The following is a 15,254-nucleotide window of genomic DNA, read 5'->3' on the forward strand; positions in this document are numbered from 1 at the left end:
ACAGCACAATGTGACGAGGTAAAGAAGTTCTGATGTAATGGAGTCAGAAACGCTTCTTGCAATGTAGTCATGCAATGTAGCAACCCTTGTGGATATGGGAGCAGGCATTAAGTTTAAGTGCTTTATTGCATATTGTGTTTTTAAGATAAACAGGAAATATAAATAGAATCTGGAGATGAAACGTGAAATCCAGTAGTTGGTTGTGTAAGTGTACAAATTCTTTGTGGGATGGGAATCTGCAGTGCTTTCCAGCAGGCTTGGAGGCTAGTACCATCACCCAAGCCAAGCAGGTAGCTGGAGTAATGCTGTTAACAGCTGAAAAAGAAGAGGGACCCCAGCTGGCCAGTGGGTTCAAAACAGGAAGTGTCTTTTTGTGATGTGACAGTGCTAACCACTGCCCCGCTGCACCACCCTCGCAGTTTCCAAATTTGCAATTTGGATTCTTGTAACTTTGCCTCTGTCACGCAGATAGGTGTAATACACGTAAATGTTGTACGTCAACAGCCTAAACAGATGCAGAAGAAATAGTAGCAATATTTTTTGTTATTCTCAAGGTGCCCCTTGTTAGGTGGCTACACTGAAGAGAAAACCTTGTCTGCTTATCTTATCTTTTTATTCATTAATTTCTTGATTGCTATCAGGGGGCTGCATGCTGTCCCAGAGCAAAAGTCTGAGGTGCACACTGGATGGATCAAAAGTCTTTGTACTCGTGGGAGCTCAGTGAAAACTCTGCAGGTAGATTTTTTTATGAATTTAGTAAACCTACTGTAAACTAGAAGACTTTTAGCTGGTGGCACACCCATCTCTCACCCTCACTAGAGTCAATCCAGGTTGCTGTATTTGTCATGGAAGTTAGCAAAGTTAAAGCATATTCAATTAGCACATAAATGTAATTACTGTCTCAAACTTTGATTTGTGGATTTAAATAGACAGAAAAAAAGTTTATAATTTTAAGTGTGGAGCCACTAATATGATCCTCCTTTCAGCAATGGTTTCATCAGGCAACAATAAAAACTGGGGACAATGTCAGAGGGATAACATAAGTACAAGGTCACAGGACAACCAGCGTCATGTGGCAAATCACCATCGTTTATGATATGAAAGTTAAAAGCTAGTGGCACACAGAACTGTAACAAGAGTACAATAAAATCACAAAATGACATCAGCAGTAGCTATAACATACTGATTACTAATAAATCAGTGCAGGAAGGCAATGTAAACATAATAAACAAACATAATAACTCATCTTGTAAAAACTGCTGGTTTTCTCTAACTATTTGCTTGCTTATGAGTGTGGCAAACAGCAGAGTGTTTTACATCTGAAGCATCGGAAACACCCGCAATAGAAATCGCACAGGTCACCCGAGTATTTCTGCAGCTTGTCCATGCTGATGTACCCTGCAAGGAGTAAGAAGAAAATAATAATGTGTAGCACACAAATGTCTTCTGCCTTTTACTGTCATCTATTATTACACTAGACCTTTGATACAGGTCAATAATAAACTGTGAAAAGAACAGTAACTAACAATTCTTCACCTGTAATCATGCTTTTAATTGGATATTTTTGCATATGACCACAAAGTGGTGCTTCATTTTCTGATGAGTCGGCGTCAGATAGTCCAGAACTGCCAACAGAGTGATGGAGGCTTTATTAGTTTAGTAGTCAGTCTACATTTTTTAAAATCAGAATCACAATATTTATAGTTGCAAGTCCACATACTACCTTATGCTGATTTCTTCTTCACTGAACTCATCATCTGTTGGGCAATTAAAGCTTTTCAGGGAGTGCTGTAAAACAGGAGTTACTCTAATTAAGTTTATTTTAAATCCCATCACATGTAACACAAAACACAGCAAGTTCCTGAGCAATGTGCCACGATGTAAGTTCAATTAATCCAATTCAGGGTAAGTGGAAGAAAATGGATGGATGAATGAATATTCTTTATAATAAATAGCCTAGCAGACATCTACAAACATTTGTGAAAGAAAGGGTCGTTCTCAGGAGCTCAGTAAATTCCAGTGTGGTTCCGTGATAGGATGCCACCTCCGCAACAAGTTCAGCTGTGAAATTTACTCGCTATTAAAAGGGGACATGAAATGCTACACACATAAAAGCTCATTTACATCGCGGAGCCCTCCTCTCAAAAACTGACATACATGTAACTCTGTCTGTGGATTTAAGAAATAAGAGCTTAAAGTTAAAGTTTTAAAAGCATGTTTAACATCATCTTCTGTCCAGCTGTTGGCCGTAATGTTCAGGTTTGTAAAGTACTTTATAAATGAAAACTTTGTGGAGGAGAATTTGTTTGAGTCACCAGACCGGCATCTATGTCAGTTTTTGAGAGCAGGGCTCAATGGTGTAAATTACCCTTTATGTGTGTAGCATTTCCTGTCCCCTTTAAATATTCCACAAACAGCTGTTAGTGGAATTATAACAAAGTGTAAGTAAATGGAAACAACAGCAACTCAGCCACAAACAGTGTATACTGGTTTGTCACAAAGGGAGTGTGGCATGTTTCTGTATAACTGTGCACGATCAACAGAGGACTTGTTTGGCTAACTGTTTCAGCATCTCACACACATTAGTGTGGAAACAAGAATTACAGGCGTAACCTGTGTGCAGCTTATCTTGCTGCTGTCCGTACCTCATCCGCTGACTGCTCATTACGCTCCCAAATCAGCTGCCCAAACACTTTTCTCACCTCTGAAATGATACATAAATGAGAAGATGTTTCCAACGTCATGGCAGGTTGACATTCTTTGAGCTGAACCACTCAGAAAGTGACAGTTCTTGCAAATGTTTTCAGGAACCTGAGGAAAAGCTATCAATTTTTTTTTTTAAATGAAGAGGCAAAAATCTAAAGAAGTGGTTTGTGTAGAAAATAATTCAGGGTTTTTCCTTCATTTCAAAAAGGGGTTGTGGTCCTCCCGCACAAATAAATGACCAGGATTGTAATATATAATATTTTTTTAACACTTCTTTAGTTAATTTATCCACTCATATAATATATTTTTATTTATCAAATGTCCAGAAAAAGCAGTGAACAAACTTTAAGTAGGTTAAATCAATATCTGTCAACATTTCTTTTTTATTTCTTATTATCTCTGTATGCCTCAGTCTTATCTACCAAGGACTTAGTATTGTTTAATCACAACAAATTAATAGGCGTAAATTAATCCTTACCATCTTGTACGGAGGCTGGAGGCAGCACATACTGACCAATGCTCAAAGACTTCACACTCTGCCTCTTTTCACAGGCGGACAGAAACAAGCTGTGAAATACTGTCAGCTTGTTCCAGAGGTAATCCTTGCTCTCAAAGATCCTGAAAAACAGTATTTACATGTTAAGCTTTAAAGGGATTGTGGGAAAATGCGTTACAAACACAAACGCTCCGGAGGATGATAACTGTAAAGCTTTTCAGCTCAGCATGCTAACCTAAGAGTATCAGGGCATGTAGCATCTTCACTGAAAAGGTAATCCGCTGTCCTCCAATGAGCAATGGAGCCCCCCTCTGAAGCTAAGAGATAAAAAGCGATCAGAACAAGCTAACAAAGGTGTTTCTATAAATGCCAGAGCACAGTACTGTGAAAAACACTTCCTCCAACCCTCAATTCTTGATATTCTGCTAGCAAAATGGTGCAGTGATTTATTGAAAGGTACAAACATACACTACAATACAGTATGTAAGGCAAAAATTGGGCTTCAACTAAAGAAATGCAGGTTTATTATTTTTTCAAATATATATTTGAATAATTAAACAGGTCAGTGTTTGGGTCGGTCAGGTAGAAGGAGTGGATTTGAAAGACCTTCAAAAAGATTGGAGAACTATTACTTAGACTACTTTAAAAAAATGCACAGAAGTCTGGCTTCTTTGAAGCAAAAAATAAAGACATTAGTGGTACCTCAAGACTTGTGCACAATACTAGAGGTCCCTTTAAATCAAGACTTTGTTAAATTACTTTAAACTTACCTTATGACAGCAGCAGCATCTTTAAGATAATTCTATAAACTTTCTTTGGTTGCTAGGTTTATTTGGATGGCTAGCTTAAACCAAAGCTAAAAACAGGATACTTACTCCAAAACATGTGACAGGTCTGTGGCACACTGCTAGAAAACCAGGCAGTCTTATAGCGAAACATGGCCAGAAAACTACGAATTAACTACTATTAGTGTAGCTTGTTTTTCATCTGCTTCTTATTTTCAAACCGAACCCCTCTTCTGCTCTGCGTTAGCCATCACAGCCAGAGTTGGCGCTCAAAATGCTCTGCTGCATTCAAATGCTGTAAAAACGGTAGGAAATGTTTTAGATTAGAGAAAGAATCTGTAGAATATCTGGCCTGCAGGTAGCCAAGTGAAAATCTGGCAAGAAAAACAACTTTTCAGGGCTTTTATAAGTTATATTTTCTTAGATATGTCATTAAACAACAAAGCCAGAAAACCTCAAACACGAGTACTTGAAATGAAAGTGACCAAAATAAAACAAAATAACTTTTTTTCCAATTTAGTGAGCTGAGTTAGCTGTGTTAAATCATTGAAAAATCACAAATTGCGTGTAAGTACCTGATTTAACTGTCATTGTTATTTATACTATTACCATATCTGACTGAATGAATAAAAGGTAATAAGTGGCTGTTTTTAATTTGCTTCCTAAATGCAACAAAGAGAGACACAACAAGAAATGCACCAGGGATTTTAATTCTAAAACAGAAAGTTTCTTTTCCTTCACAAAAAACGTCCTGATGTTTTCTGTTTGTTTGTTTTTTACTGTGGACCCACTGCAACAGAAAACTTCTATAGTGGATTGTGGAAAAAGCCAAACCAAATTAAACTCATTTTTATGATGTAATATGAATGGCCATGGGAGAAGTCATCATCAGCAGGAGGACCTGTGAAAGAACACTTAAAAGTCCAGAATTTATGCCCTCTTTTATACGGTCCAGATTGGAATCTTTGCCAGCCAAGTCTGGCCTCCAGGCTTTATGTTCACAGCCCTGAGCTACACACTGTAAAGAAGAAAGACAGATGAGTTATGGGCTTTGCATGTTCTTCAGTGCTCTACATTTTACAGGTAACGAACTTACAATTGACAATTTATATTTAGCATTATTTCTTACTTATATTTGTAAAGCCACACAGGGATAAGCATGAGAAGAGCAATAGTGCATCCTACCGACTGGATATTGTGCATCTGCCCGGTCTTCACATTGTTGTTGTTACTGAACGTGAAGCTTACTTGAGTTTGTATTAATAAAGTACAATCCTGATCTCAATCCTGCATTAAAATACTCAGTATTTGTAAAGTCTTTTACGACCACTTTTAACACACAGTACTGTAATACCAACACTTTAGTATGTAGTTCATTAAAAAAAATATATATATATAAATAAAAATATAAATTCTTTGCTGGTAATGCACTTTTATTCCCCAATCTAACTTTCCAGAATTGTAAGGTTTAATGTATGGTAAAGGAAAATACACGATAAAGCATCTATTCTTATCCCATTAAAGCCTGAGCCATGAAAACGTTACCAGAATTTTTTTTAGGTTTATTAAACCTTCTAACACATTTTAAAAGAGAGAGAGAGAGAAAGAAATGAAATATTAATTTGCACACACCAGCTTTAATTTCTATCATATTTGTTACATCTGTGTTATTTTTGTTCTTTTTTGTTTTGTTTTGTTTCAATTTATTGCTTTCAAATTTATTGTACAATTTATTTAGGTTTTTCAGACGGATACTGATGATGTGAAAGTCTTGTATCAAATATGATACACTTAACATTACAGGGTGAAAAATACATTTGATAAACTGTGTTTTGAGGAGGACAGGCTGATTAGTACTATTTTTTATCCTTGTCAACCATTCAGTTATATTTCTTTTGAATATATTGTGGTTTTCCCTTTAGCTTATCCCCTGGTGTCGATGTAGCCAAAACCCTCAATGAACACTACTTGATCGGTAAAGGTTTATACTTAAAACTATAGCATGTTATCAGCCCTCTGACATGGACTATTAATGTACGGCACAGCAATTTCTGCAGTACTGTATTTTAACACCAGATGGTAATATTTGCAACATCTTATACAGTAAGAGTCCATATTAGATGGTTGTTAACTACTTAGTCTGACAATACACGATAAGTATAAGCCTGCCTTAATGAAGCAGTTTTGATCAGTGCTTTTTAAAGCACACAGAAGCTGCCACTGACTTTGTCTAAATTCAGCAACCCCCTGAAAGCAAACCTGGCTCGAAATGCAGCTCCATTTGTAGCAGATGTCTGATTTATCCTGACCTCATTTAAAGAAGCTATCTATACTCAGTGAGACAGCATGGAGGTAAAGGTGTTATATTATTATATTGTCAGTTTTCTCACTTGTTCACAGTGTTCACATGAGGTACACAAAGGCTTGTAGACATTGACAGCAGTACAGATGGACTGTATGTACAGCAGCTTCTCTGCTTTGCGTTGTTTAACCTCCTCGCTGGGGTTGTCTACAGGTCATGTTTTCAGTGCTATTACATGGCCACACACTCAGAGTCTATTTACTCTGTATGTGTCCATGAATAGACAGTAACCTTGTGCTTTATAAGGAAGATATTCCTGCATCCTGGACAGCACTATTCCCACATAGCTGCTGGTATAAATCCAGAATACTGATAGTGGCACATTTGAATGGGTTTCATCCCATGCTATTACATGTCTACGCAAAGAAATTGCTTAGAAAACCACCAAGCACCTGCTTCTCCATGCGTGTGCTCGGTTCTTGCTTTGCACTGGTATGTCAGACATGACACGCATGCACAGAGGCTCAGCCTGAGCCAGTCGGCTTAGCTGAAATATTGTGCCAATAAGCACAAATAATGTACATCACCAGCTTCGCACGTATATTGTTATTGGCGGCTGAGTTTCACCACTCTGGTGCTGGTGAAGCAGTTTAAAGGCAGTGATAACTCTGTTGCCATGAGAACAGCGAAGCCACACCCAGTATTTCTTCCCAACCTTCCCCCAACAACCTGCTCGAACAAAGCACTGGAAAGAGGGTACATGCACTGAGGTTTAACATGTGCAGAGAGGCAGGAGAAACACGAGAGTATCTCTCTTCCCACATCAAATGAAACAGCAGCAATAATGATATGTATAATTGACTACTTGTTAAATTTGGGGGTTTTATTTGTGTGGATTAAATCTAATTGTTTCTTAAATCCCTAAATGGAGAACTGAAGCAGCCAGCTGATTATCTGATTAGTAGAGTGACAGAAGGCTGTTATACCAATATTGATTTGCCGTGGGTTGTCTTGTTTAGTGACCTAATGAAATATGTTTAGATATGAAATCCCTCTCAGACAACATGCAAATTAAAGATCTCACCTATTTTATACAATAAAACATTTTACAAATGTATTAGATTTTCACGATTATTTTTATTTTTTGTTTTGCATATCTAATAAATCTAGAGATGTATTATCACTTCGTTTTCACTGTTATATTTCACATGCGCCATTCTTTTCTTCAACTCTGGCCATGTCGTTGTTTGTTGTCCAGAAATTATTCAGAAAATCTCAGTTATGTTAATAAAAAAATAATAACTAAATACAGGGTTTTTCTCCTTCCCTTTTTGCCTCATGTCCTGATTTTGTCCTTTCAGTGTCGCTCATGCTGGACAGAAAAATGTTCTGTGGTGGCAGAGCTGAATGCCCAGAGCTCATCCATCTCTCCTCTGACCCTCATGATGTTGTTCCTTTGTGTGGTAGCCTGGAGTTTTGCGCAGTATTGCCATAGTTAGTGTGTTGTTGTTGTTGTTATTGTTAGGGCTTTAACTATTCATTCTCATTTTGTTCATTTGATAATTATTGTCTAGATTAACTGATCAGTATGCGTGTGCTTGCCACTTTGTTAGGTACACATTGCTAGCACTGGGTTGGACCTTTTTTCCTTTAAAACCGTCCTGATTCACATGACATAGATTCAACAAGGTGCTGGAAACATTCCTCGGAGATTTAGGTCCATATTGACATGATAGCGTGACAGAGTTGCTGCAGATTTGCTGGCTGCAAATCCGTGATGTGAATCACCCGTTCCACCACATCCCAAAGGTGCTCTGTTGGACTGAGATCTGTTAACTGTGGAGGCCGTTTGAGTACAGTGAACTCATTGTCATGTTGGAAACATTTAGAGATGCTCTTCTGCATACTTTTGTTGTTACAGTAGTTGTTTGAGTTACTGTTACCTTCCTATCAGCTTAAAGCAGTATGCCCATTCTCATGTGATCATTGACATCAACAAGACCAACAAGACTCAGAGAACTACTTCTCATAGGACGTTTTCTCTTCTTGGATCTGTTCTCTATAAAACCAAGAGATGGTTGTACAGGAAAATCTTTGCTGTGTCTAAATCGAACTTGTCATGTGACTGGCTAATTCCATATTTCTGTTAGAGAGCAGTTACCTAATCAATAATTTTAACAATGTGTACAGGATTTTGACTTCATAAGAAAGAAGATTGGAAACCTAGTGAAAATTGTAGCTTTTTTTTTTTTTTTTTTAAGATGGCAGCACGTACACACACATGTATCGACACAGCACTCCCATCTAAAGTGCATCTTTTTATATTTTTGTGTTTTTTTTCACTGCGTTTTCCTGCAATGCACTGAGCACTTTCAGTCGTCAGGAACTGATAGACTGGAATAGACAGCCTCAATATAGGACTACAGGTCTATAACCCTCACGTCTGTAGTCACGTGTAGCTGATAGTGTCTCAGCACATCAGAAACTGTTTACCCCCCTCCTCCCTTCCTGTTACATCCCCATGTAACGGGAAGAGTTGCATGGGGATGCTCTTCGTGGACTATAGCACAGCGTTCAACACCATAATCCAAACTGCAAGTGTTCCAGTTTGGACATCCTTACCACCAAACTGGAGCACCTCCACGTCCTCCCTGCCATTTCATCCTGGATCAAAGAATTTCTCATCAATCAGCCCTAATGAGTCCAATTTGCAACCCCATCACCAGCTCCTCCTGTCTCAGGAAAACCAGGGCCATGACAGGTGACTCCTCACAGTCCGATCACCACCTGTGTGACCTGCTGCCCTCTGGCCGGTGCGTCAGGGCATTTAGTTCCCACACCTCCAGGCTCACAAGCAGCTTCTTCCCCTGGGCCATTCAGACTGTTAACACTATCCCTCCCACACACCCCACCTCTACATCCAAAGCACTTTGCAACTCGTTTTCTAATGTGTGCGTTTCTATTATTTTTGTAAAAATTTCTCTTGTTTTGTGTGTGTCCCTATCGATTGTTCGTTGTAACTGAAAATAAAGGGTTATTCTATTCTATTCTATTCTATTCTATTCTATTAGATTATAACTGACTTAAATTGTTGACCAGCTAACACATTTAATCCCAGATGACAAATTATTCAAGGATTTTAGCTCAGATTTCTTTCATAATACCGGTATATGAAAAATATAACATCAGTAGTCTCTATTTCTTTTCTTTTTTCTTTTTTGCACACTAGACTCATTTATAGTCCTGATTCGCTGATTTATCTGAATTTTCTAAATCCCTGCTGTGGATTTATTTTAGAGGGACTGAGATACATATGAAAGCTACAATCACAGAGGAATTCAACGTTGTAAATGGAGTTAAATGTTCAATGAAGCACATTGACCAGAAGCATTTAAATAATCAGCAGAATGACTATAAATCAAGATTTTAAAAAAAGGATAAGAGGAAAAAAGTACACTTGTCACTGACTTCCCTGCCACGTGGGGGCTGTAGAGGTGTTTCTCGTGTGAGGGGACTTTCCAGCACAGAGAGGTCTCGATCATGACGGGATGTGTATAAAATAGTGTCCAGAGGTCTCAGACAAGCTGAGTGTCTTTATGAATAGTTCCTTTCTCTGAATTTTATATACTGCTTCCAGATGTCACCAGATATCCAGTCAGCGGTCTCAGCGCAGCAGTTTATCAGTGCGATGGAACAGTAAACCATCCTAGCGTTACATCACTGAAGGTTTCATTTTCTATCCACACCGGTCTGTCACTTTAACTTGCATTCAGTTTAGTTCTGTGTTAAATGAGCAGTCTATTATCCACACATTTCTCTCTCCCTCTATCAAGTCTCTTTCTCTCCAGCTGAACCAACAACATCAAAGGAGTGTGCTTCAAATCGCAGGTGTTGAAGGATTAAGGCCACCGCAGGATGGGGTTTTTATTCTCGGTTTCATCTTTGATGTTGTGTCTCTTTCACTCAATCGTGTCTCTAACATGTAACATGGATTTGTAGCCTAAAGGCTCCACTGATAACCTGAAAGTATGGAGTGTCTTCAGTCTCACACAGCTATGCCTTAATCGATCAATGTTAGTAGCTGCACATATCAATCAGAGGAAAGGGAACAGGTAACAATTGTATTATTACTATTATTATTATTAATAAATGAATATTAATCATTATAAATTACATAATTGTGAGCAAAACGTTGATCCAGACAGTTTTATGTGACTGCTCTGTGAGGTAGATGGCTCATCTTGGTCCAAACCGAACAAGCTCAGGAACTTAGAATAAAAGCTGTAAAGTCTTCATCCATAAATCCATTCATGATGTCCAGAGAACTAATCCTAATGACTCTGGTGATCCCCTTAATTAAGAAGTGCCACCTAAGTTGATGTGTGTTTGCTGCAGAAAGGGGAAGTGAATACACTGACCATCTTTTCTTTCATTGTAATGCTGGGATACACCTTTAAGCTTGTTAATCATGTGTATGTTTTTCACATGAACTATCCACTTAAACTTCACTGGTAAGCACAATGGCAGCTTTCTGCCCCAACAGGATGGTGTACCTCACTACATCAGAACACCCAAGGCAATGATTTGACCTTTACATTCCCTAGATCGCAGTCCAATTGAACAAGTGTTACCCATGGAGACTCCCCCTTATAACCTGTAGAACCCAAAGGATCCACTGCTGCAAATCATCAAGACAGAACTTGAAAAACTTGAAACTTTCATGACAAATACTTTTATGACAAAAACTGACAAATAGTCATGAAAAGCTGTTACGTTTTTGTACATATAGACACAAATTGTTATGCTTTGTGTCAGGATATCTCTGTGTTGTCCTTTTAAAATTGCTCTCTGAATTCTTGGCAAGCAAAGGGGGGAAATAAGGGGGGAAAAGCATCTTAAATGACACATAAACACTGATATTAAAAACTAATGAATTTTTTCTAAAATATTGGGTTAGGGTTGGATTATCACCAGTGAAGCCATAGAACTTGGAAGATTACAAGTGTGAATTATTTATTCTTCTACATGAGGTTGTATATATGGGACTGTTCATATGACAATTTGTGTCAAGGAACACGAATCCATACATCACAAGACGTGAATACAAAAACAGTTGCCATCAGACTTAGGATCCAAAATGGAGGATGCCAGAAATGACAGGGAAACTCAGAAACGGCTTTATGGAAATTAAGACTCAAAACAAGGAAATTAAGCTAAACAAAAACTAAGAACTCTTTCACTAGGAAATAACACAGAACCTACAGGGTGCACAGCTACAGCAAAAGAGGGATGAAACAACACAGAACAAAGGGAGACGGAAACAATAAATGCACACACGGGATAGCGAGAGGACAGGAAGCAGGTGGGGGAACAGCTGGCAGCAATCAAGGAAGACAATACAGGGGAAGCAAAACGAAACATAACACACATGAGACAAAGACTAGCAAAATGGAAGTGGAGACTTGACAAGACACAGGGGAGGCAGGATGACGCAAGGAAATAAACAGAAGCCTATAACTGTAACTAAGAAAACCTGAGAACACGAATTCTAGACACAACAAGAACAAAGAACAGCACTGAGGCGGATATACCTGAAGGAGAAATCAGGAAACTAAAGACTAGTATGTCTTAATGAACATAAATTAAAATGAATGAAAAAAAGTTCAGAAACACAAAACGTTGGATCAAAATCTAGGATCATGAAAAGACTGTGGTGCCCCATAGGCTTTAACAGGTTGTAGGATGTTTTGAGAGCATGACAGGGGCATAAAAAATACAGTCTGAACAAAAGTATGGGGCTATGTATACGTTACACCTATAGGAGCTGCTGGACCATGAAAACCCATATAATGAAGCTCCTAGCGAACACATTTTGTGCTTATGCAAAAGCCAGAATAGGTCTGGAACAGATATCGAGACAGCAGGGCATTGGTGACTTTGTGCATTATTTGTAATAAAACCTTTCACAGATGATTGGGGAATATCTAGAATGGGAAAAATAACCACTCTTCAGTGAACTCTTTAGGGACGACCCATTTTTGGCAAATGTTTATAAAGACAGACTGCTTGGCTAGGTGCTTGGTTTTATACACCTGAAAACACCTGCATTCAACTCTAAGATGGGGTAATCAGGGTATGCCTCCACTATTATTGCATGAATCACTATAATAATTTTAGCATCCTCAGTTTTGTATTTAATCAAATTAAAATGTCTTCTTTGTTCTTCTTCTTTTTTCTGAGCAAATTTCCTTGTAAATGTCAACATGCAAACACACTAACCTGGTGATCACTGCCTTTATTATCAGAATAATTTCAGTTATGTATCCTGAGATTTTGGAATACATCCATCAGTCATCCTTGTCAGGGGCTTTTTATTTTTTAGTCTTTTTTTATGGAACTCAGTCTGGTAATAACTTGCAACACTGTGTGCTTATTTTAGCTGTAATTGCTGATTACCTAGATAGGTTTGAGCTGCTTGGACTGCCTATGGCCAAGTTATTTACATATAAAACTAATTTGATATTTAATGAAATGCTGCTATTGCCCCCACCCCCACATGTAGGCCACAGCCACCTTTTAAAGCAGCGTCTTTGAGTCTAAGGCCCATTTCAACAGGAAAAAGCCTCATCACAAAACTGGACTGTTTTCAAAATCAAACTCATTTTTACTTCATTGAATATCCTCAAAGTAATGCTCCATTTAAATAGCTTCAATATACACAAAGTGTCACTGTGTTGTTTGATTATGGAGCCACGAGACACAGCACTTTTTAAATGCACAGATCTTAGCCTGATAGCCAGAACTATCATGTTCATCTTGTTTTGTTCCTTTTCAGTCCAATGGAGCATCCGCTCAGGCTGATTTACACAGATGTGGAAATTTGAGTTTCTCAAACTGATCACTGTACACAAATGTATATGCCTGAAGCTAAAAGCATTTCAGGTTGACGCTGATGTGTTTATCCATACGTACAATATGCGGGTTTTGTTGGGGTTTTAAGACTGAAACGGAGTGGAGTAAAAACAGTTTGGTATATTCCTCCGTTTGTCGCTAAGTAGTGATGTCTCCAGTGTACCATATACAAAGTAATGTTCCCTGTCATGGCGCAGATTGGGTAATTGCTCATTCTGGTGCAGCACTCATTGGATAGATTGCTTTTTATTTTTTTCTAAATGAAGAAACCACCATTTAGTGTTACATTGCCTGGTGAATCAGTCAGATAAATGGAAGATTCTGGATCCCGGCAAGCATCTTTTTCATCTTAATGAAAGGATCTCAAAACCCTACTTATGCTATGAGTAGCTGAAATCAAATTAGTTTTGTGAAAAATGCAAACTGTCACAGGCAAATACTGCTGTCCAACTTTCTAAAATCACGCTTTTTCACTTGTCGAAAGGGGGGACAAGGAAACTTTTCAGAGTGACCGTTCTGATGCTAGCTGTAGGCTCTGTGCCAACCTTTAACCCCGGTTGGGTCATTGGGGTATGTTGGTGTGCTGAGGAGGGACATTGCTTTCCCGACCGTATGAACCAGTGTAGACAACAGCCGAGCAGCATCTGACAGTAGGGTGAGAGGAAATGTCGCAGCCTCCACCGGCTAACCTTCAGGGCAACGGGCTCACTCTTAGGCAGGCATATATTGAAGACTCATACATGCATCACAGTCATGTGCAAACACATGGCACGTGTTCATCAATCTGCAAGACTGCACGGAGGTGTTGGTTAGGCAACACACAGAGAGAAAGATGCATTTGAACAGAGGACACCTGCGAGACACACACTGCCAGCAGAATCAAAGTTTTAACTGACTTGATGAAAGTTTGTGTCTCACCAAGGACTGTCGTGCTGCGAGGCCAGACCACGTGTGAATCTTATTTGCCCTTTTAGTTACTTGGGTCCATGATGACTCATCTTTTGGAGTTTGGAGGAAGGCATCACTAAGAAATGGTCACTCCCTGGGGTTAACATCATGTTGAGCACCAGCCATGTACTAATGACTTCACTCCCGTCATCTTCTGTCATCTCTAACTGTGCCCTTGAGTTTATGAACTTATGTTTCATCCAACTTTCCAACTAGTCATCCAGCTGTTATTTTCAGGCTTGAAATTGTAGTTGATTTTCACAAGTTGTTCTAACCTAGTCTCTCAAATTAATATGACTTTAATGAAGACGATGATAGAAACACACCCATCTGAATGATCTCAATGCACTCCTTATTAGAACCACACCTGTGGTTATCTGCTAGGGGGATCTCGGTGTTTATTCAAGGATAGTTATGTTAACTACTCTATAAATTACCTTAAAGCTGGTTGGTTAAAAGCAGTTGCAAGGAGACTCAAAGATAGCTCAGGTCACCATTAATCAGATCAGCACAAAAACTGAATTCTCCATTCTCCTTTGTCAACTTTTGGCTTAAAGTGGACTCAGTGAACAGACTCAAAAAAACTGTCAGTAGTTTTAAAAGGTCTATTGAAAGGATGGTGAGTTTTTGCAACCAACTGTGAGTGAATGGGGAGGTTGAATATTTCACAGGGCAGTGACCGGAAACTCTGCCAGAGAAGATGTTAGCAGCTGCCAAGGTGAGTTGAACAGTTTGAAATGAACTTCCAGTGGCTTACTTGTTTGTTTTCCTCAACAGGAAAACCAGAGGGGTACGCGATTTGCAGGGTCGAATCCGTAACTGACGAGGAAATGGAGGTGGAAAGTGGAAAGGCAGGTGGAGAGCTGGTAAGTCATTTCCCTCCAGGGAATAAAAGAAGTAAGACTGGAGGTGACAGGTTTGGCTGAAAGTTTTTGCAAGACTTCCTGGGATAAGTGAAGATGCAGAAGGACAGGTTTTCAGTTCAGGCTCCAAGCAACGAACAAGATATTTTTATAAACCACTGAATTACAAATAAAACATGTTATGTATATAAGTTTTAAGTAGCACTGAACGGCCTCTATTATTATTATGTGTATTTTATTAC

The 15,254-nt window shown here is 38.8% G+C and overlaps 1 protein-coding gene across 1 annotated transcript; it reads right to left on the reverse strand.

The window, feature by feature from the left end:
• Positions 1–1,068: 1,068 nt before the first annotated feature.
• On the reverse strand, positions 1,069–9,191 carry terb2 (telomere repeat binding bouquet formation protein 2). The gene is made up of 7 exons (XM_086288487.1): positions 4,078–9,191; positions 3,438–3,519; positions 3,185–3,324; positions 2,646–2,704; positions 1,724–1,788; positions 1,537–1,625; positions 1,069–1,398 (listed from the first exon to the last, which is right to left on the reverse strand). Exons 1-7 carry the CDS (start codon positions 4,139–4,141, stop codon positions 1,286–1,288), a joined length of 612 nt encoding a protein of 203 aa, XP_086144613.1. The 5' UTR covers positions 4,142–9,191; the 3' UTR covers positions 1,069–1,285.
• Positions 9,192–15,254: the final 6,063 nt, after the last annotated feature.

This window comes from Aulonocara sp. 'chitande type north' Nkhata Bay, linkage group LG1 (assembly GCF_057382095.1).
Source record: "Aulonocara sp. 'chitande type north' Nkhata Bay isolate Kocher_YH1m ecotype deep benthic linkage group LG1, A_spYH_male_GT1.1, whole genome shotgun sequence".
NCBI lineage: Eukaryota > Metazoa > Chordata > Actinopteri > Cichliformes > Cichlidae > Aulonocara > Aulonocara sp. 'chitande type north' Nkhata Bay.

What these genes read in the sequence shown, in the direction of transcription:
- terb2 (XM_086288487.1), bottom strand. Translation starts at nt 4,141, where the DNA reads ATGTTTCGCTATAAGACTGCCTGGTTTTCTAGCAGTGTGCCACAGACC. An exon ending in TCCAGCCTCCGTACAAGATG is followed by an intron (nt 2,705 to 3,184) that starts GTAAGGATTAAT and finishes GTATCATTTCAG; the next exon opens with AGGTGAGAAAAGTGTTTGGG. An exon ending in ATGAGCAGTCAGCGGATGAG is followed by an intron (nt 1,789 to 2,645) that starts GTACGGACAGCA and finishes CCTGTTTTACAG; the next exon opens with CACTCCCTGAAAAGCTTTAA.